This window comes from Aedes albopictus, chromosome 2 (genome assembly GCF_035046485.1).
Source record: "Aedes albopictus strain Foshan chromosome 2, AalbF5, whole genome shotgun sequence".
In the NCBI taxonomy this organism is placed as follows: domain Eukaryota; kingdom Metazoa; phylum Arthropoda; class Insecta; order Diptera; family Culicidae; genus Aedes; species Aedes albopictus.
In genome coordinates this window covers 437,613,994-437,638,982 of record NC_085137.1, presented here as the reverse complement: position 1 = coordinate 437,638,982, position 24,989 = coordinate 437,613,994, and the positions used below count along the sequence as shown (strand labels likewise).

At 41.0% G+C, this 24,989-nt stretch overlaps 1 protein-coding gene across 16 annotated transcripts in view; it reads right to left on the bottom strand.

Annotated features, from left to right (window-relative positions):
- LOC109416470 (protein phosphatase 1 regulatory subunit 12B) overlaps nucleotides 1-24,989 on the bottom strand; it is a 263,264-nt gene continuing 238,275 nt past the window's right edge. For 15 of the 16 annotated variants that reach the window (XM_062853692.1, XM_062853691.1, XM_062853705.1 and 12 more), the window contains 4 exons: nucleotides 22,093-22,226; nucleotides 21,919-22,009; nucleotides 15,378-15,467; nucleotides 12,136-12,645 (listed from right to left, as the gene is read on the bottom strand). In XM_062853692.1, coding sequence (XP_062709676.1) covers nucleotides 12,529-12,645; nucleotides 15,378-15,467; nucleotides 21,919-22,009; nucleotides 22,093-22,226 — 432 coding nt within the window. In that variant the 3' untranslated portion in view covers nucleotides 12,136-12,528. Of the gene's footprint in view, nucleotides 2,396-12,135; nucleotides 12,646-15,377; nucleotides 15,468-21,918; nucleotides 22,010-22,092; nucleotides 22,227-24,989 lie in introns of those variants that run through there. The other variant, XM_062853694.1, reaches the window with a different exon arrangement.

Here is a 24,989-nt window from a genome sequence, read left to right as displayed (position 1 = left end):
TTTCAACATTTTTTCCTCTGTATTTTTCAACTGTTTTGTTGGTTTTGAAAATAATAATAGTACAATGCGCTTTTCCTCATCGCTACAGGCAATAAACATAAATTACAATGTATTAATGGGGTGTTCTGTGTTGAGTGTTTGTTTGTATGTGGGTGTGTGTGTGGTGTTGCGTTGTGTTGTGTTCCTATGCAAATGTATGCTTTCATCTTTTTTCACTTACAATTCGATGACAAATACAACATAACTATGACGATAAAGATAGTTTCAATAATGATAATAATAATTTTAATAAACATACTCAATAATCAATAATGACAATAAACAGGGAGGAGAAGTACTGCTTCCATCTCTCAGTTACGCATGTTTTGTGTAGCTCTCGGGCGACGCCATACACACTCTCTACAGTAGATGTATTACACATATTAAACGACTACTAATCAAGAAGAAGATAACTATCAACTAAAACGCTCAAGAGATACAGCAATTAACATACATTGTAGGAGTTTTTTGTTGTGTTTGTTCAAAGAAGGTTTTTTTTTTACATTTAACGAAAGATTGCTTTCAATAGTTCCTCACTCTTTATCTGCCTCCGTTTCAGAACAATAAATAGACACTAAAATTTCTAATTGTGGGTGTGTAAAAAACTGGCAAAAATTGCTAACGGAGGAGTTTTGTTTTTTTTTTATTCCTAATTATTGTAAATCTCCACACAGAAAAAAGTATTTCGAAAATGCTTTCATGTTTTCCCATTCAAGTTCCTATCTACATTACGTTGACGCACACACGCTCTCAACCTAATTACTATCACCTCTCTCTAGCGTTTTTAAACTAACTGCCGCTCGTAGAGACACAATCATGTTAGCAATGTGTGCATAAGAAAAGCTTCAAAATTGTATGGTACTAGAATCGTAGAAAAATCAAGGCGCACTTCTGGTTGGTAGTGCCTTGTACCAGCCAGCAGCCTACAACAGTCTATCTACAAGTATATCTGTATACGAGCCAATGAAGGAGAGATCAAATCCGTGTGCGCGATTTTTACTTTATTTGCTTCGGAAGCAGCAAAACGAGAGAACAAATGGAGGAGAGTTTTTCTGTTCGCTGCGATTGGACTGCATATCACCGCTAACTGCGAGAGTAATATCTTCCGGGACACAAATATAAAGAACTGATGTATAGCATGACAAGAAATAATATGGAACGAGCTCACCAATTTATTTCGGACCGACTTTTTGCATGTGGTAACCACTCGACACGAACATGCCAGTGGAACTTCTAACGTAACACAACTTCACATTGTATGATATTTGTTTGAACAATAAATAAACATTTACCAACAGAATGAAATAATCGTTGGTTTGAATACCATACAAGAAAACGCCGTGTTATTAGATAACACTTCAGATATGCAGTGCTACATTCAGGTCAATTTTCACATGAGCTCTTCGAAGACTTTCGGGTTAATGCAGCACAACAGCAGCAAATAAACTATAGAGAAAGGAAATCTCTTGTCCACGAATTTTTGTATAAATATAAATACGTACGGTTCGCTATAAAAAGTCTATAAATATACCTATCGATTTTTAAAGAGTTTCAGTGTGTTTTGAACAGCTTCAATTATTGTTTCCAGATTATTCTGCACTCCTCGACGCTCACATATTTATTGTTGTTTTTGATTTGTTACAAATTCAAATAGAAAAGAAGTTTTTTACTGTACATAGAGAAGAGCGCAAACTGTCGCGCTAGTTTATTCATACACTGACACAAACGAACGGATTGACGTGATGTGAGTGCATCACTAACTGCGCGCAAGTTTGAATCGATCTATTTTACAAAAAATCCGTTTTTACTGTTCAACAACAAAATAATATTTCCATTCTCGTTTTTTACTACGAAACAATTAGTGTTGTTCTTTTCATTTTTTTGACTAAAATACAAAGCATTCTCCTGCACTGGGCGAAAAAATCCCCCAAAAAGCTAATTACTTATCTGAAAATAATCGTTGAAATCATTTTACCGTGTACGCGTGGTTTTTCTTCTGTCAATAAATAGTTTTTTTTACTCTTGTTCTCTACCTAGGTTTGATTTGAAATGTTATTTCCCCTTCCAAAGTTTCTCTTCCTAATCCAAATGATAAAAAGTTCAATTTTGCGTAAGAGAACTTGTAGAAAAAAAATCTGCTTTTCCGCTTTTCAAGTGTTAGAAGTTTTTTTTTTTTGATTAATTCTTTTTTCTATTTAGCATTTGTGGTTGTAGTAGTAGTAGTTGTTGTTAACTCAATCAGCGTCGTTGGGCCGACTGTGGCCTGCTTCTATCTACTTAACTTACTAATTACACGAATGAGCGCTCCGTTCTCGTCCTTCAGGCGCTGATTCTCGGTCTTGAGGGCTTCCAGTTGCTATGAAGATTTCGGGGAAAGAGACACGAACACACAAACAGACACATGACGACGGCAAGAATACAATTCGATTGGGAAGAAATGAAAAAAAAAACGAAACAAAGGTTAGATTGGTTGGCGCGATAAAATGTGTCTAAACAAACGGCATCGAACCGAAGGCTTTAAGTAACAATAGAGAAAGCGGCAGTTAATAATCATTCGACAGATAGAAAAGATACAAAAAAACGATATAAAACTTAGAAGAAACGAAGTAGTAGACAACGAGGCAAATATTTACACGAAACATTCAAAGTCATACGGGTGGTAGTAGAAGAACAAGTGTTGTTTGCATCATGGGGCAGTTAGTTTGACAAACAACAAGAACTTATGTTACAGACTCAGGGATTGTGATAATTTACCATAATCATTTTGTTAAACTCCGGTACAACAAACACATCTGGTATAAAGTAGCTTTGAATGAACAACGAAAAAAATATATACACAGCGAAAACGTTAAATGAGTAGTACTAGAATAACAATAACCTAGAGGTTCCCTTTTCTTACTAGACTAAGTCTTTGCAATGTGACATAGCTTGAACTAGATGAGGTGAAGAGATCGAAGATACACTGTTTTTTACAGTCATCTAGTACTACAATAGCATATCACCAATAACCGCTTGTATGGAAATAATCTGTCATTTTACTTGTAATTTAAATACTGTTTCTTTTGATTAACAAGGATTCTCTCAGAAGCCTGACAAGGTTTCTCTCGGAATCCTGACCAGGATTCTCTCAGATTCCTGACCAGGATTCTCTCAGAATTCTGGAAAGGATTCTCTCAGGATCCTGACCAGGATTCTTTTAGAATCCTGACAAAGATTCTCTCAGAATACTGGGAAGGATTCGCTCAGAATACTGACCAGGATTCTCTCGGAATCCTGACAAGGATTCTCTCGGAATCCTGACAAGGATTCTCTCGGAATCCTGACAAGGATTCTCTCGGAATCCTGACAAGGATTCTCTCGGAATCCTGACAAGGATTCTCTCGGAATCCTGACAAGGATTCTCTCGGAATCCTGACAAGGATTCTCTCGGAATCCTGACAAGGATTCTCTCGGAATCCTGACAAGGATTCTCTCGGAATCCTGACAAGGATTCTCTCGGAATCCTGACAAGGATTCTCTCGGAATCCTGACAAGGATTCTCTCGGAATCCTGACAAGGATTCTCTCGGAATCCTGACAAGGATTCTCTCGGAATCCTGACAAGGATTCTCTCGGAATCCTGACAAGGATTCTCTCGGAATCCTGACAAGGATTCTCTCGGAATCCTGACAAGGATTCTCTCGGAATCCTGACAAGGATTCTCTCGGAATCCTGACAAGGATTCTCTCGGAATCCTGACAAGGATTCTCTCGGAATCCTGACAAGGATTCTCTCGGAATCCTGACAAGGATTCTCTCGGAATCCTGACAAGGATTCTCTCGGAATCCTGACAAGGATTCTCTCGGAATCCTGACAAGGATTCTCTCGGAATCCTGACAAGGATTCTCTCGGAATCCTGACAAGGATTCTCTCGGAATCCTGACAAGGATTCTCTCGGAATCCTGACAAGGATTCTCTCGGAATCCTGACAAGGATTCTCTCGGAATCCTGACAAGGATTCTCTCGGAATCCTGACAAGGATTCTCTCGGAATCCTGACAAGGATTCTCTCGGAATCCTGACAAGGATTCTCTCGGAATCCTGACAAGGATTCTCTCGGAATCCTGACAAGGATTCTCTCGGAATCCTGACAAGGATTCTCTCGGAATCCTGACAAGGATTCTCTCGGAATCCTGACAAGGATTCTCTCGGAATCCTGACAAGGATTCTCTCGGAATCCTGACAAGGATTCTCTCGGAATCCTGACAAGGATTCTCTCGGAATCCTGACAAGGATTCTCTCGGAATCCTGACAAGGATTCTCTCGGAATCCTGACAAGGATTCTCTCGGAATCCTGACAAGGATTCTCTCGGAATCCTGACAAGGATTCTCTCGGAATCCTGACAAGGATTCTCTCGGAATCCTGACAAGGATTCTCTCGGAATCCTGACAAGGATTCTCTCGGAATCCTGACAAGGATTCTCTCGGAATCCTGACAAGGATTCTCTCGGAATCCTGACAAGGATTCTCTCGGAATCCTGACAAGGATTCTCTCGGAATCCTGACAAGGATTCTCTCGGAATCCTGACAAGGATTCTCTCGGAATCCTGACAAGGATTCTCTCGGAATCCTGACAAGGATTCTCTCGGAATCCTGACAAGGATTCTCTCGGAATCCTGACAAGGATTCTCTCGGAATCCTGACAAGGATTCTCTCGGAATCCTGACAAGGATTCTCTCGGAATCCTGACAAGGATTCTCTCGGAATCCTGACAAGGATTCTCTCGGAATCCTGACAAGGATTCTCTCGGAATCCTGACAAGGATTCTCTCGGAATCCTGACAAGGATTCTCTCGGAATCCTGACAAGGATTCTCTCGGAATCCTGACAAGGATTCTCTCGGAATCCTGACAAGGATTCTCTCGGAATCCTGACAAGGATTCTCTCGGAATCCTGACAAGGATTCTCTCGGAATCCTGACAAGGATTCTCTCGGAATCCTGACAAGGATTCTCTCGGAATCCTGACAAGGATTCTCTCGGAATCCTGACAAGGATTCTCTCGGAATCCTGACAAGGATTCTCTCGGAATCCTGACAAGGATTCTCTCGGAATCCTGACAAGGATTCTCTCGGAATCCTGACAAGGATTCTCTCGGAATCCTGACAAGGATTCTCTCGGAATCCTGACAAGGATTCTCTCGGAATCCTGACAAGGATTCTCTCGGAATCCTGACAAGGATTCTCTCGGAATCCTGACAAGGATTCTCTCGGAATCCTGACAAGGATTCTCTCGGAATCCTGACAAGGATTCTCTCGGAATCCTGACAAGGATTCTCTCGGAATCCTGACAAGGATTCTCTCGGAATCCTGACAAGGATTCTCTCGGAATCCTGACAAGGATTCTCTCGGAATCCTGACAAGGATTCTCTCGGAATCCTGACAAGGATTCTCTCGGAATCCTGACAAGGATTCTCTCAGAATCCTGTCAAGGATTCTCTCAGAATCCTGTCAAGGATTCTCTCAGAATCCTGTCAAGGATTCTCTCAGAATCCTGTCGAGGATTCTCTCAGAATCCTGTCGAGGATTCTCTCAGAATCCTGTCAAGGATTCTCTCAGAATCCTGTCAAGGATTCTCTCAGAATCCTGTCAAGGATTCTCTCAGAATCCTGTCAAGGATTCTCTCAGAATCCTGTCAAGGATTCTCTCAGAATCCTGTCAAGGATTCTCTCAGAATCCTGTCAAGGATTCTCTCAGAATCCTGTCAAGGATTCTCTCAGAATCCTGTCAAGGATTCTCTCAGAATCCTGTCGAGGATTCTCTCAGAATCCTGTCAAGGATTCTCTCAGAATCCTGTCAAGGATTCTCTCAGAATCCTGTCAAGGATTCTCTCAGAATCCTGTCAAGGATTCTCTCAGAATCCTGTCAAGGATTCTCTCAGAATCCTGTCAAGGATTCTCTCAGAATCCTGTCAAGGATTCTCTCAGAATCCTGTCAAGGATTCTCTCAGAATCCTGTCAAGGATTCTCTCAGAATCCTGTCAAGGATTCTCTCAGAATCCTGTCAAGGATTCTCTCAGAATCCTGTCAAGGATTCTCTCAGAATCCTGTCAAGGATTCTCTCAGAATCCTGACAAGGATTCTCTCAGAATCCTGACAAGGATTCTCTCAGAATCCTGTCAAGGATTCTCTCAGAATCCTGACAAGGATTCTCTCAGAATCCTGACAAGGATTCTCTCGGAATCCTGACAAGGATTCTCTCAGAATCCTGACAAGGATTCTCTCAGAATCCTGACAAGGATTCTCTCAGAATCCTGACAAGGATTCTCTCAGAATCCTGACAAGGATTCTCTCAGAATCCTGACAAGGATTCTCTCAGAATCCTGACAAGGATTCTCTCAGAATCCTGACAAGGATTCTCTCAGAATCCTGACAAGGATTCTCTCAGAATCCTAACAAGGATTCTCTCAGAATCCTAACAAGGATTCTCTCAGAATCCTAACAAGGATTCTCTCAGAATCCTGACAAGGATTCTCTCAGAATCCTGACAAGGATTCTCTCAGAATCCTGACAAGGATTTTCTCAGAATCCTGACAAGGATTCTCTCAGAATCCTGACAAGGATTCTCTCAGAATCCTGACAAGGATTCTCTCAGAATCCTGACAAGGATTCTCTCAGAATCCTGACAAGGATTCTCTCAGAATCCTGACAAGGATTCTCTCAGAATCCTGACAAGGATTCTCTCAGAATCCTGACAAGGATTCTCTCAGAATCCTGACAAGGATTCTCTCAGAATCCTGACAAGGATTCTCTCAGAATCCTGACAAGGATTCTCTCAGAATCCTGACAAGGATTCTCTCAGAATTCTGACAAGGATTCTCTCAGAATCCTGACAAGGATTCTCTCAGAATCCTGACAAGGATTCTCTCAGAATCCTGACAAGGATTCTCTCAGAATCCTGACAAGGATTCTCTCAGAATCCTGACAAGGATTCTCTCAGAATCATGACAAGGATTCTCTCAGAATCCTGACAAGATTCTCTCAGAATCCTGACAAGATTCTCTCAAAATCCTGACAAGGATTCTCGCAGAATCTCGACAAGGATTCTCGCAAAATCCTGACAAGGATTCTCTCAGAATCCAGACAAGGATTCTCTCAGAATCCTGACAAGGATTCTCTCAGAATCCTGACAAGGATTGTAGAAGAATCCTGACAAGGATTGTCACAGAATCCTGACAAGGATTGTCACAGAATGCTGACAAGGATTGTCGCAGAATCCTGACAAGGATTGTCGCAGAATCCTGACAAGGATTGTCGCAGAATCCTGACAAGGATTGTCGCAGAATCCTGACAAGGATTGTCGCAGAATCCTGACAAGGATTGTCGCAGAATCCTGACAAGGATTGTCGCAGAATCCTGACAAGGATTGTCGCAGAATCCTGACAAGGATTGTCGCAGAATCCTGACAAGGATTGTCGCAGAATCCTGACAAGGATTGTCGCAGAATCCTGACAAGGATTGTCGCAGAATCCTGACAAGGATTGTCGCAGAATCCTGACAAGGATTGTCGCAGAATCCTGACAAGGATTCTCGCAGAATCCTGACAAGGATTCTCGCAGAATCCTGACAAGGATTCTCGCAGAATCCTGACAAGGATTCTCGCAGAATCCTGACAAGGATTCTCGCAGAATCCTGACAAGGATTCTCGCAGAATCCTGACAAGGATTCTCGCAGAATCCTGACAAGGATTCTCGCAGAATCCTGACAAGGATTCGTCCAGAATCCTGACAAGGATTCGTCCAGAATCCTGACAAGGATTCGTCCAGAATCCTGACAAGGATTCGTCCAGAATCCTGACAAGGATTCGTCCAGAATCCTGACAAGGATTCGTCCAGAATCCTGACAAGGATTCGTCCAGAATCCTGACAAGGATTCGTCCAGAATCCTGACAAGGATTCGTCCAGAATCCTGACAAGGATTCGTCCAGAATCCTGACAAGGATTCGTCCAGAATCCTGACAAGGATTCGTCCAGAATCCTGACAAGGATTCGTTCACAATCCTGATATTCTCGCAGAATCCTGACAAGGATTCACGCAGAATCCTGTCAAGGATTCTCGCAGAATCCTGACAAGGGTTCTGGCAGAATCCTGACAAGGATTCTCGCAGAATCCTGACAAGGATTCTCTCAGATTTCAGAGAAGGACTTCCTTCAGAATCCAGAGAAGGATTCTCCCAGAATCTTGGGAAGCATTCTCTCAGAATCCTGGCAAGGATTCTCTCAGTATCCTGAGAAGGATTCTCCCAGAATCCTGGGAACGAATCTCTCAGAATTCTGACAAGGAAAATTAACAGTTTTGAACCCAATTTTCTTTTTACTTAAGTGTTTTAACATGTGAGTAGTACTAGAATACATTTATTACTAGTACTACAATGGAAAATAATATAAATTTCAGCAACATAAATTATAAACCCATTAGCAATAATGAAAAATTAGTTCCCTGCAGAAAATTGATATCTCCTCAGCAGAAACTTGCAAAGATTTTCTTCAAAGTTTCTAGTTTCAAGAAGGTTTCCAGCTAGACTTGGTGAATCATAGCATCAGAAGCTTGGGAAGCATATCATCAGAAGTTTGGAAAGGTTTTCATCAGACTACTTGGAAAAGCTTAGAAAGCTTGGAAAGCTTCTCATCAAAAGCTTAGAAAGCTTCCCATCAGAATCTTGGAAACCTTCTCATCACAAGCTTGAGGAGATTCTCATCAGAAGTTTGAGATGCTGCTTATCATAAGTTTGAAAAGCTTACCATCAGGAGCTTTAAAAATTTCTTATCAGAAGCTTGGAAACCTTCTCATTTAAAGCATGGAAAGCCCTTCATCAGAAGATGGTAAATACTCTCATCAGAAGCTTGAAAACTTATCCTTCAGAAGCCTGTTAAGCTTCTTACCACATGTTTTGAAAGATTTTCTTCAAAATCTTTGAAAATTACTCATCAGAGCCTCGAAAAGCTTTTCATCACAAGGTTGGAAATCTTGTCATCAGAAGCTTGAAATTTTTCTCATCAGAAGCTTGGACAATTTCTCATAACAAGCCCGGAAACCTTCCCATCAGCTTGGAAAGCTTCTTGTTATCAAAAACTTTGCAAGTTTTTCATTAGAAACAGGAGAGCTTCTCATCAGAAGCCTGGAAAACTTCTCATCAGAACTTTGGAGAGCTCCTCATCAGAAGATTGTATCAGAATGCTTCTCATCACAAGCTTGGAAAAGCTTATTATCAACACCTTGGAAACCTTCTCATCGGAAGCTTGGAAAGCTTGTCATTACAAGCTTGAAAGCTCTTCATTACAAGCTTGGAAAGCTATTCATTACAAGTTTGAAAACCTTCCTATCAGAAGCTTGGAAAGCATTTCACCAGAAGCTTGGAATGCTTTTCATCACCAGCCTGGAAAGTTTCTCATCAGAAGCTTGGAAAGTATTTCATCAGAAACACCTGGAAACCTTCTCATTACAAGCTTGGAAAGTTTCTCATCAGATACCTGGAAAGCTGCTCAACAGAGGTTCGTAAACCTTCTCACTGGAAGCTTGAGAAGTATCTCATCAGTAGCTTCCAAAACTTCTCACCAGAAGCAGCTTACCAAGCTTCCCACCAGAATTAGTTTACCAAGCTTCCCACCAAGCTTGAAAAGATTCTCATCACAAGCTTGAAAACCTTCTCATCAGGGGCTTGCAAATTTTTTTATAAGAATCTTTGAGAGCTTCTTAAGATGCTTCTCATTAGAAGCGTGGAGAGCTTCATATCTTAAGTTTGAAGAGCTTCTCATTAGATGAATGGAAAGCTGTTATCATAAGCTTTGAAAGCTTCCCATCGAAAGCTTTAAAAGCTTTTCATCAAAACCTTAGAAAGCTTCTTTACAAGTTTGGAAAGCTTATAAGCATAACTTGGAAACCAATCCTTCAGAAGCTTCTCATCAAAAACATGGAAACCGTCTCATCGCAAGGTTGAAAAGTCTTTCACCAGAAGCTTACCAAGCGTCTCATCACAACATTTCAAAGCTTCTTATTAAAACCTAGGAAAACTTCCCATCAGAAGATTCGCAAGCTTCTCACTAGAAGCTTGGAACCAGAAGCTTCATCATTGAAACTTTGAAAAGCTTTTTTTCAGAAGCTTGTAAGGCTTCACCAGAAATTAGGGAACTGTTTGATCAGGAGCTTGGAAAGCTTCTTATCAAAAGCATTCTCACAAACCTGGAAAATTTCTCAGCCCAAGCTGAGACAGCTTCTCATCACAAGTTTGAAAAGTTAGCAACTTGGAAAGCTTATCATCATAATTTGAACAAATTTCTCATCAGAAGCTTAGGAAGCTTCTCATTAGAAGATTGTACTCATCATAAGATTGGAAAACTTCTCATTAGAAGCTTGAACAGCTACTCATCAGAAGCTTTAAAAGCTTGTTATCAGATGCATGGATGACTTCTCTTTAAAAGCTTGAAGAGCTTCTCATCAGATAGCTTGTACAACTTCTTATCAAAAACTTGGAAAGCTTGTCATCAAAATTTTGAACGGCTTCTTACCAGAAGCTTGGAAAGATTACTATTGGGAGCATGAAAAGCTTCTTATCAGGAGTTGGAAAGCTTCTCATCAAAACCTTAGGAACCTTCCCATCACAAGCTTGAAATTTTTTAACTAGAAGCTTGAAATGTTTCTCATCAAAACTTCAGAAACTTTAGAACTTGTCATCAGAAGGACATGAGCATTTAAATGCAGTACTAGAACATAACATATTTTAATATATACAATAAGTCATAAATCATTATCCTAGTACCAACCACATAAAAGTATTAGGAAGCAAGTAGCACAGTTAGAAACGATCAAGCGAAAGGCCACTCCATTGTTCATAGTTGGTCACACCGGTGTTAGTGTCCAAATATTCCAGATAAAACTACAGCATAGATAGCTAGATGGAATTTGTTACAATTCGTGTTCGTGTGTGCGTGTGCGAGTGAGTGCATGAGGGGCAGTGTATTTGCATTATGTGTTCCGAGACGGAAGAAGTGCGTTGGTGTGCGTCATATGCGGTGAACGGTTAACGGCAAATTCATGTCCCGAAAGACGCATGATCTTGGCAGAGGCAGTACTAGATTGTTTTCTTTTTTTTTCGGAGTAAACATATCATGGTTTCCGGATCGCTAGCAATGGAGTGGACTTTCTTTTTTTTTCAAGCGAAACAATGAAAGAGCTTTGACCTAACGCATTGCACTGCTTAAATTAATCATAGGTTATTTACGGTTTATTTTTTGATTACAGGCAAATAAATGCAAAGCTCCATTAATAACTGGAAAAGACACTTTATTGCAAAATAAGAAATACACATATATCAATAAAAAACAACAACTTTAGATACATTTATTTTTGATTGAACAGTAAACAAACTTCAAAGTGGCAATACTCGCTTGATAAGTATGAGAGGAAAAGTAGTACTAGAATGTTTACAACTGAATGCAAATTGGAACTCATTGATGAATGCGCGAATTAAGTACACATCTAGTGAGGTAAACAATGTTTGGCATTTTGCACCGGAATAGGTAGTAGTGCTAATAAGGTGACACAGTTACAGACAAATAAAAACTCGCCAAAGTAAAATATAAAACGCAAAACAAAAAACGAAAACCACGAGATTAATGATCATCACTTGGTTTAATACGGAAAGAAAAAAAAACGAAACAGAAAAAACTCTCAAGAAGAAAACCATAAAACGCCTCATACCAAAATCAGTTCTATCTCGGATGGCCAAATTCTGGTGACACAACACACACGCACGCAGACGTGTTCACGGTTGTCGATAGATTTAACGAAGAGTTTGAGGGTCGCGCGAGTTTGGCTTGGGGACTTTGTAATGCGGCCTAACGTTCGTTCTAGTACTTCGTTTACGCCTTCACTGGCTGTTCTCTTTCTCTTGATGCCAAGTTGTCGTTGTCCTCAAAATTCGTCGATTTGCAACGATTTCCGGATACTCCACAGACACACAGCACCATTTTTTTGTTTTGATTCCGATGTATTTAGGATTATTACTCTTGGCGGTTTAGCACTTTAGGATTCAATTCAACTAGTTTATTTTGGCAATTATGGTTAATTCTACTACTACAATTCCAATCTTGGTGTATATTTCACGCTACCGACAAACTTTTAGGGCAGATTAAATACCAACGTTTAAACTACTACATAATATACTATCAGAGAAAATGCGCGTAGTACTAGAGTAGTAAGTGTTTGAGAAGATATCTGTTTAGAAATTGGATCGCGACGTGCGCATCAAAGGCTTTTGCGCACCCGTTCCAGTTTTGTGCGTGTGTTTGTGGAAGCAACAGAATTACACACACGGTTCGCGTCATCATCGCCGCGTCTTCTTCTTCGGCATCGGCTGCGCGATTAGACTGTGCTTCTACTACTACTTTTCCTGTTTGATGCTCTGCTGCTACCATCACCACCACCACTACTACTACTACTGCTGCTACAGCTGTCGCTGCTAGTGTTTGTTGTGCAGCTGGTTCTGCGCCGAAGTGGTCAGTTTCGACACCACTCGGGTGAGGGCGCGGTTCTCCGCACGGAGACGTTCGTTCTCGGTTTTGTATTTTTGTAGTAGCTGATTTGATGCGTCACGTGTGAAAGGTAGTAGTAGATTGGACAGAAGATATTCAGAATTTGGAAATAGGCCGAAAATTGTTCGTCGATCGTTCGATTCGTTGACCGGAGTAGAAGAGCAAACGTGAGGGTGGTTGTACAAGACGAAAGTTTCATTAAAACAGATTGTTCATAAGTGTTGTTTCAGGTTTTTTTTTCAATGAAAACTAGTGTATGCAGTACTAGATGTGTGACACTCGCCGAGGTCTGAGTCGAAAGTTAAGGTTTGATCTCGCTCAGATGTTTGATTTTGTTCTGTTTAAATCGAGAAAATGAAGTACAAGAAGACTGCTTACATGTTCACAATTGTCGATCTAGTACCTCATTTTTCCCGAAGACCAAGAGTATTGCCAATGATGGTTAATTTCGAACTGTACACTACGCAGATTTCGTTCCGCAGATGTTATTTACAATTTCCAATGATACGATCAACTACGACACAAAACCTTAACTTCCATTCAGAAACAGACAGGTAGGTATGTAGATAGGAAGAAAACGATAAACCTTAAACAGAGAATTACTGTTGAGAAGAATAGGATTTCCTGTGTTTGTATGGTGCGCAATATGTTAGTTTTGTTGTTAGGGCGACTCTTTTGAAATCGTAATATTGTTAGCAGCCAATTATAATGTAAACCATGAAGTATGACGCCGAATAAAAATGCAGTACTAGAATGAAGGTACGATATTGCACCAATTTCGACTGAACCAAATGTTACAAAAATTATAGAAGAAGCTTATGTGTGTTGCGAGATTATTATGCTCTGTTCGTTACTTTAAATTATAAGATGTTTGGTTATTAAATTAGTGTTCCATGTTATACGTTTCGGTTGTTTGAAATACCAGCTATCCATAGTTGTCGTAAAACTATGTTCGAGTTATCTTTTGTTGTCGATCTAGATGTTGTTTTTGTTTTTAGTGTAGGAGAATGCACATCAAAAATCAAAATTTAATAGCAAAAGCAGCACTGAAAACGAATGAAAATAAACTAGATAAAATAAACTTGGGGAGTTTTCATTCTTGAAAAGGTCACGTATTTTCCAGAGATGTCTGAAAATTAGTGGAATCTTCTCCAATAGGACGCAATCAGTGAAGTACTAGATTGAAAGTAGTGAGTTGGATTTTTGTATGGTGAGATGATCAATTTTCCATTTCTGCAATGATATGATGCCTAGAGCGTGGGTTATAAGATTTCTTGCTTAATTTGATGCTGTTTGAGCAAAAGTTTGGGTAACTGTGTTGTTGAAGTTACAAGAAATAAATAATACAACAACATAGTTACCCAAACTTTTGCTCAAACAGCATCAAATTAGGCAAGAAATCATATAACCCACGCTCTTTGCTTCATATCATTGCAGAAATGGAGAATTGAGCATCTCACCATACAAAAATCCAGCTCACTACTTTTAATCTAGTACTTCACTGATTGCGTCCTATTTCGAAGAAACGATCAAATTTGACACATAAAAGATCACTTTTGACGTATTGCAGGCGTATTTCATGGATGACTCCGTACCCCTTAAAAGTTAGACTAAAAATGTGTTTATTATATCTGAAATCAAGCGGAAAACGAACTTGTTCTGCAAAAATAAAGAAAGCGGTGTTCGCCTTTGGGTTATGATGACTTTGTTTCATGATGGTAGAGAGTTCTGTTTCTTTTGCTGTGTCTTCAAAGATAAGGCCGAAAAGGACGCGGGACTTCTCCACTTTCCCAGTAGTAACGGGTTAGGAAATAGGAAGTAAGAATGACGATAATGGGGCACGTTCGGTGAAGTACTAGATTTGTAGTAATGAGCTGGATTTTAGTATGGTGAGAAGGTCAATTCTCTGTTTCTGCAATGAAATGGTACAAAAAGCGTGGGTATTATGATTCTTTACCTAATTTGAGGCTGTTTGAGCAAAACTTTGGATAACTATGTTGTTTATGTTGCAAGAAATTGAGAAAACGATAACACTGTTGCACAAAATTTTGCTCACACAGCATCAAATTAGGCAAGGAGTCATAATACCCACGCTGTTTGCACCATTTCATTGCAGAAACGGAGAATTGACCTTCTCACCATACTAAAATTCAGCTCATTACTACAAATCTAGTACTTCACCGATCTCTCCTATTGCCAATAGGGCACGTTCGATGTAGTACTAGATTTGTAGTAATGAGCTGAATTTTAGTATGGTGAGAAGGTCAATTCTCCGTTTCTGCAATAAAATTGTGCAAAAAGCGTGGGTATTATGATTCCTTGCCTAATTTGATGCTGTTTGAGCAAAACTTTGGATAACTATGTTGTTTATGTTGCAAGAAATGGAGAAAACAACAACACTGTTACCCAAAGTTTTGCTCAATTAGCATCAAATTAGGCAAGGAATCATAATACCTACGCTTTTTGCACCATTTCAGTGCAGAAACGGAGAATTGACCTTCTCACCATACAAAAATTCAGCTCATTACTACAAATCTAGTACTACACCGATCTGTCCTATTCGGGAATGGCGGGAAAAGGTGGAGCCTCACGTCACAATTCGAGTGAAACGAAATAGACGAAAGTATGAAAATAGCGAGAAACCAGTGCCAGTGGATAGAGACGAGTATAAACAGGAGAAGAAAGGTAGACGACACCGACGTCGAGCGACGTCGAGATGCGCGTTGATGAAGAGATAGATGTGATTGGGGATAGCAGAGGGTGTGTGGTCAGTTACCTTGAGCTCTTCCTCCATTTCCGACATTTTCCGCTCCATCGCTCGCTTTTCCCGCTTCTCCAGCTCCGACAGCGAGTTGTTTTTGGTGGTCTGAGGAAAAAGGAAGTTGCGATTACGTTATATTACGAAGGTAGACAAAATAGTTTAAGGTCTCCAAATTATCCTGAAGTTCGGATTCGATTAATCTAGGTGTTCAAACCACCTCGAAGTCTGGATGTCAATAACCTGGGGCCTCAAACTTCACGATAACGACCAATCTTACAGTTTTTTTCGTATCATATTCAGAAGAAATATCGAAGAGATCAGGGCATCTCTCTACTCAAAATGGTAATGGGACGCAATCAGTGAAGTACTAGATTTTTAGTAATGAGCTGAATTTCTGTATGATGAGAAGTCAAATAGATTTGTAGTAATTCGTTAAATTTTTGTATGGTGAGAAAGTGAATTCTCCGTTTCTGCAAGGATTCCTTGTCTAATTTGATGCTGTTTGAGCAAAACATTGACAAACTGTGCTGATAAAGAGACAAGAAATGAAGAAAACAACAACACAGTTTCCAAGAAACGAAGAATTCAGCTTCTTACTAAAATTCAGTTCATTACTACACATTTAGTACTTCGCCGTTGGCATCCTATTCATCAACTCACCATACACAAATTCAACTCATTACTACATACAAATCTAGTACTACACCGAACGTGCCCCATTGAAATTATTTGGGATTTCTCAGTGTCAAGATCCATATATACCTAATTCTTTATTGATTAATTTATCATCAAAACCTGCGTATAGCATTCCCCATCGAGGATCTATCACGAACTAACTACTCGTTTGAATCGCACACTCTTCCGCTGCAACTCTGGATTCGTTGTCGGGTCTGGAGAATGCCGATCATCCACGTGGTCACTCAGCTCTTCGTAGCCGTTCTCATCCATATTGGGGATATCCACACGATCGGCTGAACTAGCAGCACGATATCCGTTACAATGTTAAGGATCGTTTCAGAAACCCGTCAAAATTTCAGGGGGAAGATATGAAGGGTGTCATCAGGGGTCTGTTGAATTTCTCGGTAAAAATACCAAGGAGTTTACAAAACTTATCGTTGGGAACGAGCAAGTATTCTGCTTGGATCTCTCCAGGAATGCCTTTTTCAGTTTGGACGGAATCTGTTGAGAAGATCTTCCCAGCGATGCACCAAAAATCTTGGGTAGTTACCTAAAATCTGATAAGCACTACAACCTTCCTATGAGTTCGTTAGGAACTCCTAGAGAAATTCGCAAAAAAAAAACATCAAGGCTCCAGTAAAGAATATTGCAAGGAAGTACCTCATCAAAGAACCTTCTGAAGATTTGTAGCAGGTCTACGAGGATCTCCTCGAAAGTTCGCCATTTCGAGGTTTATGAAATTATTCTACAAATAATCTTCACAGAAATCCGCCAAGAATGGTTTGTGAACAGTCTACCTTAGGAGTTTAAATCCTTTCGCAAGAACCGATTAAACTATTTGAAGCCAATTCTAGGAATCTACTCAATAATATCGGTAAAAATCCACCAAAATACTGCTAGAGAGCAACCAAGTTTTCAGCAAGTAATCTGGAATTTTAAGGCGATGTATTTACCAAGGTTTCGCGTCCGGAACCGACCTCAAGCACACTGCCAATGCTCATGCCCTGTTCCATACATTCTCAGTAGCCCTCTCGATCCTTACACAAGGGATTTCGAGTAGAATCTATCAAAGATCTATTAAGTCCTTCCACTAAGGATCTTGTGACAAAAATAACAAAGAATTCAATAAGAACACGTCAAAGGAATCTCCTTGAATACACTAAAAGTCATCTTGGCAGTAATCACTTACAAGGGCTCCAACAAGAATCTTTTAGGGAATCAACACAATTTCTCGCAAATAATCCTCAGCGATTTTCAGGAATTCCAGAATCATCCAAATATTCTGCCAAAGCATGCCTCAGTAATCCAACAAGGGCTCGGGAGATACTAGAAAGGGCCTCCCTTGGAGTCTGACAATGACCTTGACGTAAATCTATCATAAGTCTCGCCAGGAATCCCCAAAATATCGCTCCTAGTCCAATGACATAAGCAACTTGTTCTATGGCTTAGTTGGTTGAAGCGCCGGTCTAGTGGATAGGGAGTCATGGTTCGAATCTCACCAGAACGCAAGTTTTGTTCACAAATTCATCTCTCAATTTGTCAATTAGCAAAATGGTGTGCCTTTAAATTACATGTTTTTTCCCAGACATACCGGCTATTCAGGTAAATGCCAAAAAGGGAAAACATTGTTCAAAAACTCGTCTGGAATACTTCTATAGAGCTTTTCCAAGATCCGTTCAGTATCTAACTGGAAATCAGCGAAATTGTTTCAAGGCATTACAAAAGGTTTCAGATGGTTTTTAGGGACTTCTCAAGTCTCTTAGATTAGCTTTGCGGAAGTTTCAGATGCGATTTTATGCGGTTCCATGTGTTCCAGGAGGTTTAGGAAACTTTCATAGGCTCTCAACAGGGGTGTCAGAGACGTTCCAATGTGTTCCAGGGCAATTTAGGGCGGCTCAGGAGGATTCAGAGGTCTTTAATGGGGCTTCATAGGCTCTCAGGAGAACTTTAAAGGGGCATCTGAGGCGTTTCCTAGATTTCCAATATATCCGGCTCAAAAATCTCTAGTTTTATTTCACTCTCCCACTCTTATTTGCTCTTATGAAAGCTTTTTTATGCAATGCTGATAGTGTCTTAGCTCAATTCACAGTCGGTCCGGCAAGGTAAGGCAGAATCCATAAATATCGTTTTTATCATTTTTTGACATGCACGCCAAGAAAAAGTTACTCCAAAATAAGCAAGATTCACATAAATCTGATCTGAACTGGGACAACTCAAAAAATGAGTAAATTTGGAAATTAGTGAATTCTGCTACCGTGTACCCTGTCCTTTTTATAGCATATTTCCGCCCCACCCCTTCGCTCCATTCCTGGTCCTGGGAAAATTATATGGATATAAAATCTCAGGAGGAATCCTTACAGAATCGCGGGTGAACCCGTGAGCAGGTCGGAAGAAATCTCGAAAGGAATCCCAGCAAAACTCCTTGAGGAATCCCTGAAGGAATGTCGAGAAACATCTCTGGAAGAATTCTGGGAGAAATCCCTGAAATAACCTAGAAAGTCGTAAAAGGAATACCTAAAGAAAAGTTCAGAAGAAATCCCGGAGGAATCCCGAAATAAATTTCTAAAGGAATCCCCGGAGAAATCCCTAAAAATATTCGGAGAAAAAAGATTCTCCGGAGAAATATTCGATTTCTTCAGGTATTTTAACACAGGAATCCCTGGAAAAGTCCCTAGAGATATCACGGAAAGAATCAATAAAGGAAATCTGAGAAACAATCTCGAAAAGAATACGAAGGAATCGCTAAAGAAGCATACCTAAAGTAATCCCAGGAAGAACTAGTGTAGGAATCCCAGCAGAAAACCCTGGAAGAATCCTGAGAGAAATCCTTGAAGGAATTCCAGAAAGAATCCCTTCGGAAAACCAGAGAAGATTCAGTGAAGGAATCTGGGGTGGAATACCTTGAATGATCCCAGGAGCAATCCTTGCAAGAATCCTGAAGAAATTCCTGGTGGAATCTTGGAAGGAATTCCTGGAAGAATCTCGAGAGGGATCACTGAAGGAGTCCTGGCAGGAATCCCTTACGAAAACTAGGGTGGAATTCCAGGAGATTAAACGAAACCCGGAAAGAATCCCGGGAGGAATTTTGGAAAAAAATACTATTAGAACCCCGAGGTAGGAGGGATAATCGAAGGAATCCCGGAAGTAATGTTTGCAGGAATGCCGAAAACAATCCCTGGAAGGATCTCTGACGGAAGCCCAGGAGAAATTTCAAAATAAATTCCGAGCGAAATCTCTAAGGCCATGCCTGGAGAAATCAATGCAGGAATCCGAGCCAAGTACAAGACACTAAAGACGACCTTACAGTTGGGGTCGAAATACGATCTGTCAAAGGATGCAAAATCTTAGTGGAATTCAAAGGAACAGTACTTAATCTGATTTTCTTTTTACTTACAGGTATTCCACTAACACGCCCCAGGTTCATCATCACCAGAAGGAATTTTTAACGGAAACTAAGGAGAAATATCCAGGGTAATCCTATGATTTCCGCAAGAAGTCCCTAATGAAGGATCAATTAAGGAATGCCGGAGAGAATGTTTGCAATGATGTATGAAGGAATGCCAGGAAGAATCCGTGACGGAAACACAGGAGAAATTTCGAAAGAAATACCGGGCGATGCCTGAAGAAATCAATGAAGGATCCTTGGAAGAATCCCAGAAGGAATTTTCAAAGAAATCCCGTAATATTCCCGGGGAGTACTAGTGAAGGAACCCCATAAAGGAATCATAGAAAGAATCCCCAAAAGAATTCTGGAAGGAATCAATGGAGGAGTCTCGAGAAGAACACCTGGTCTGAAAAATTCCTGACAGAAACCTGTCCATAAACTACGTAGAATCTAGGGGGAGGGGGTAGTCTGGTCAAAGTATTCGGACCAAACAAGGACTTTCATATTTTTTATGGACGAAAGTCTACGAGAAAGGGGTGGGCTGAGATGACCAACGTGGAGTCTACGTAGGTTATGGCAGCGCCCAGGAGTAATTTCTAAATAAATTCCGGGAGAAATCCTCAAAGGAAATCCTGGAGAAATCAATGAAGAAATCATTGGAATAATCCCTGAAGAAATTTCTAACAGAAACCTGGGAAGAATCAGTGAAGAAATCCGGGAAGGAATCCCCAAAGAATCCCGATAGGAATCAATGGAGGAATCGCGGGAGAAATCTTTGAAGGAATCCCTGGAAAAATCTTCGACGGAAAACTACGAGAAATGTTTTAAGAAATCACGAGATAAATTCCGAGGAAACCCTGGAGAAATCATGGAAGGAATCCCGGATGGAATCCCTGAACGAGTCCCGGGAGAAATCCCAGGAAGAATCCGCAAAATAATTCTGAAAGAATCCCTTGGGTGGGGAATACCAGGAGGAACCACTGGAAGAATCCCACATCCCGAATAAATCCCTAGAAGGAATACTTGAAGTAATCCTGAGATGTATCGAGAGTGGAATACCGAGAATTCCATTAGAAATCCGTGGAAAAACTCTTAAAAGATTCTCGGGAGGAATTACGAGACGCACCCTGGTAGAAATCAATGGCTAAATATCGGAAAAAATCGTTGAATATTTTCATAGTAAAATGCCTGCAGGAAGCTATGCGTGTAGACCAAGATATCTGTGAAATAATTTATTCACACATCAGTGTGACAATTTCTAACTAAAAGTAACCCTTTTCAACACATGGCTCTTATTCACTCTTATTAACAGCTAATTGTTGACATAACCGATGGGTTGGCAATGTTATCGGTTATCCCTCTATTGTTGACTTTCCGGTCAGAATAAATTATAAGCGAAGAGATATTATTTCATCCGACGTTTCGACCCTTGGTTTGGGCCTTCTTCAGGGCCTAAAATCAAAACGTCAGATGAAATAGTACGAAGTGGTCTGAATGGCCCAAAAAAAGCAAAAAAGAGGACACTTATTAAGGACAAACGTCTTGAAATCCCGCTTCAACAGTGCATCAGAACTCCAAACACACAAATCTCAAGAAGCAAGCTTCATATAACGGTGCATTTTATTATTCTGTTCTTGCTCACTTGTAATAAGCTTAAAATAAGAAGATCAAGTGCGCTGGCTTTGTTTACGAAGATATTTGTGCTCTCAAAATCGTGAGTAGGTGCCATAGTCGGCCATTGTGGCGGCCATTTTGGGATTCTAACAAGTCTGTCCTTAACAGCTTTACTGATCCAAATTTTAAAATTGGGCTTTAGGGCTCTTTGGCAGTTCTCCTAGAGCATGACAGACTGGTGCCGGTAGTTGTAAACAATGGCATACGCGAAACTGTCAAATGAAAAGGCCTTACAAAGGAATACGTCATGGATCTACATCTACCTACCTACAATTAGCTTTAGAGATGTTCTGAGTACCGTCAAAACACCTAAATAAAGATCTTACTCTTGGTCCAAAGAATCCCTCTTTGAACGAACTTAACTTGTGCAAGAAACTGTTAAGATGTTTTAAGGGAATCTATCTGAGACTAACTAATCTACTATGTATCGTGGAGATATCAGTCAGTGCATGCAGTCCTTGAAACCACAAGGCCATATTTGGAGTTTAAAATTCTAAAAATTTGAAGATTTGTGCATTCTGTGAAATGCTTTAGTGTTGAAGCCCCAGGAAATATAGATAGTTTCTAAGTTATCCTCCAAAGTGTAGGGTATACATCCAGCAACCGAGCTGTACGAGGCACTGGAGATATCTGAAACTTTCAGGTGATTCTTAAAATACGGCTGTATGTAACCAGAGTTAAGAATATCCCATTAACCGCAGATCAAGAAAACGAGAACTTCAGAATAATTTGGGTGTGGCAAAAGACTGACTTCAGAGGCACGTTCTCCTCCATTTGGAAGATTCAAAAAACCTAAACTAGCCCGGAATTGCTACTTACCGCGAGGTTAAACCTTTCGAGAGCCGCTTGCAGACTAGCCACTTCTTCATCCCGTTTCCTTAAGTCACTCTTAAGCTTATTATTATCAGCTCTGCAAAGGTAACAAAAAAAAACAAGAGCATAACATGATGTATGCCGGCTGGATGGATAACCTGCAAACGGATGGATACTCACTTGGCCTGTTCATAGAGAGCTTTGTAGTCGATGTAGTCACCGCCATTCTCCTTGGATTCGCTACCGTCCTTCTGCTGGTCCGCTAACTCGGATGCGGTAGAACCAACGCGCGATCGACCCCGTTCCGTTCCGGACTGTTCCGTAAAAAATAAACGTCAAAAAAAAAGGTTAGCAGTTATCTTGTGGTAAGATATTTATTTAAAACAAAATATCAACAAATTGAAAGCAATGATTTTTCCTCGGTATCCTTACTTCGTATCCCTCGCTCTGGACGGAGTTTGTACTGTATGATCGCGAAAGCGATCCGCTGGCGCCGGCGGTGTTGGACAGGTTCGACGCTATCGAAGCTCGACTTCGGCTGCGACTTCGTCGTTCGTGGTCCCTCAGCGATTGACTCCGGCCGACGTGTGCCGAGGAGGTTTTGTTCACATAGGACGAAGGGGAGTAACTGCTGCTGTTGAGGCTACCGTTCGATCCGGACAGTCCGTTGGCCGTGAGATGATTGACGCGCTTCAGCGCATAGCTCGATCCGTTATCGTACGCCGAGGTGTACGGACTGGTGTAGCGATCTTTGTACGATGAGCTGTACGCCGAACTGGCGCTGTTTCCGTACCGGTCCTTGTCTTTGTAGGGCGATTTGTACGCCAGGCTGGAATTGCTACCGTAGGAATCTCGCCGGGACGACAGGTTGGAATAGTCAAAGTAGTGGGAGCCACCGCCATTGGAAGACAGGTTCAACCGTCCGGACGGGCTGGAAACTGTGGCCGGTGAATACGAGCTGTACGAACTGGTGGCCGAACTGTATGGATTGCTGCTGGCTCCGCTACCGTAGGACCTGCCGTAGCTGCTGGAACCGAGTGGACTGGAGATCGAGGTGTTCAGAGGCGTCGCCCTCGTAAGGGAGGCGGCCCTTCTGGTGACGATCGGTTGAACCGTTCGGGAACGTGATCGGAATGACATTTTGGGACACTTTCGAGCGGAGTTTACTCGTAGACTAGGTATAGGAAGCGAATGCTCGCCGCTTAGTCACACACCTAAAGAAGGAGCACACCGCAGCACAATTAGTGACTAATCTGTTTTCACTTTTCCGAGCAGAACCGAGCTCGGAAAAGACTCCCGGTCACCGATTACGGCGACTCAGAGTATCGGGCAGTGCGTGCGTAGCTAGCAGATGGTGTGCGTCTCTCTTAGTAATGGTTTATTTTGGGCCGGGCTCCTCATCATTGTCAGCTCGGCAGACCCAGTGCAGTGTCTCACCTTTGCGAGGGTTTCTATTTTTGCCATTGGCGTGAGAAGGGAGGATGACTCCCTTACGAGCGGTGTTTTTTATTTAATGTACAAGTTCTTCGATTCTAAAATACAGTTAATCGAAACTCTTGTTGTTATACAGAGCGCAAGATTGAGAATAACCAGAAGGCATTTGTACAACTGGTGTAAACCTAAATCCATCATGTGTTTTTAAGTCCCTCGCCTTGCAAGGACGTTTCAATTGCCGCTGCGTAGAAACATATGTGCCTCCACGCTACTTAAGTCCATGATCTTCAAACCTACTCTAAGCCGTTGACTCGTGTCAATCGGCCGTACATTTTGTGCTCACGTCCACCTCCGCACACCTTTATACTTTGTGGAAACAAAGATGAAATTGTTGGAGGTTATGGTATGAAATGCGCATCGTGGAATTAAATACAGTAAGGTGTGCAACGCCCAGAACATTGAAGGGCAGGCATGAAGCACTTTAGTCCTTAACGTTATTTGACTGCCTTGTGTAGGATTTTGATACATGTTTATCCTAAGAAAGCACAAGTAGTTCATAGAGAGCTCAATAACCAATAACTAAATAACTTTTAATTTATGATTTAATTTTAGAAATATTGTTTGTCTGATACGTAGTTCTTTCATTCACCAAGGCACTACGGAAGCAAGATCTCTAAACAATGAAACAAGAAGCACAAGATGATTCTATTGTACAATATAATTGTTAGGGTGCCTGTACCAGTTATCGCACTACCTAAGGGAAACTATTTCTACAAAAATAAGAAGAAGACTGACGAATGTCGTCGATATGTCAAATGATAGATTTGTTTTCATACTTTTCAGGAAAAATATAGAAACGGGGCCAAATCCACTTTTAGTATTGATTACGGCGTGTGCCAATGATAGGAACCCTGTACCAGTTATGGATACATTTTGTTATTTCGGTTCCACTTCGCACTATTTACATGCATTCCTTATGGGATTAGCCATAACTGGTACACTATGGCGAAATAGGGTGCAAAGAAGCCAAAATTTTAAGGAAAATGATTTATTTCTATCATAATTTTAGGAAATTGAGAAGTTTGAATGAGTGCAATCATCTTTTGTGAACGTGAGCTGTTGTTCACATATTTTTTCTTGTTGATTTGCATCGTTAAAGGTTGAAAATCAACTATGGCGAATTTGAGGTACTATAGCCATAACTGGTACACTGAGCCTATTATTTCCGTTAAATGGTGGCTCCAAAGAGGATCAGTGTCTAGTTAGTTACGACTAGTTGGATTATACAGGAAGTTGCGAATGAAAGGGTTGAGAGCCAATCCCATAGCCATCCGCTTGAAGCGGATTTGTTGCCAATTACGTCACAAGGTCCTTTTTTGGACAATTAAAAACGTAGTTCTGACAGTCACTCAAAACCGCGGAAATAATATCACCCCGATCTCCCCCTCCCATACGCAATCGCCATTATAACCATTCATTATTCGGCCCACCCACGCGATTCGATCCGGCTGCTGCTGCTGCTGCTGGTAGCTGCTGTTTCTCATGTTGCGGTGAAAATTGTTTGTAATTTTCCGAGATCGCGTTTTCATTAATGAACCCTATACCGCCGCGGCGACCGCCGCCACGCCACATCGAGAGCATCA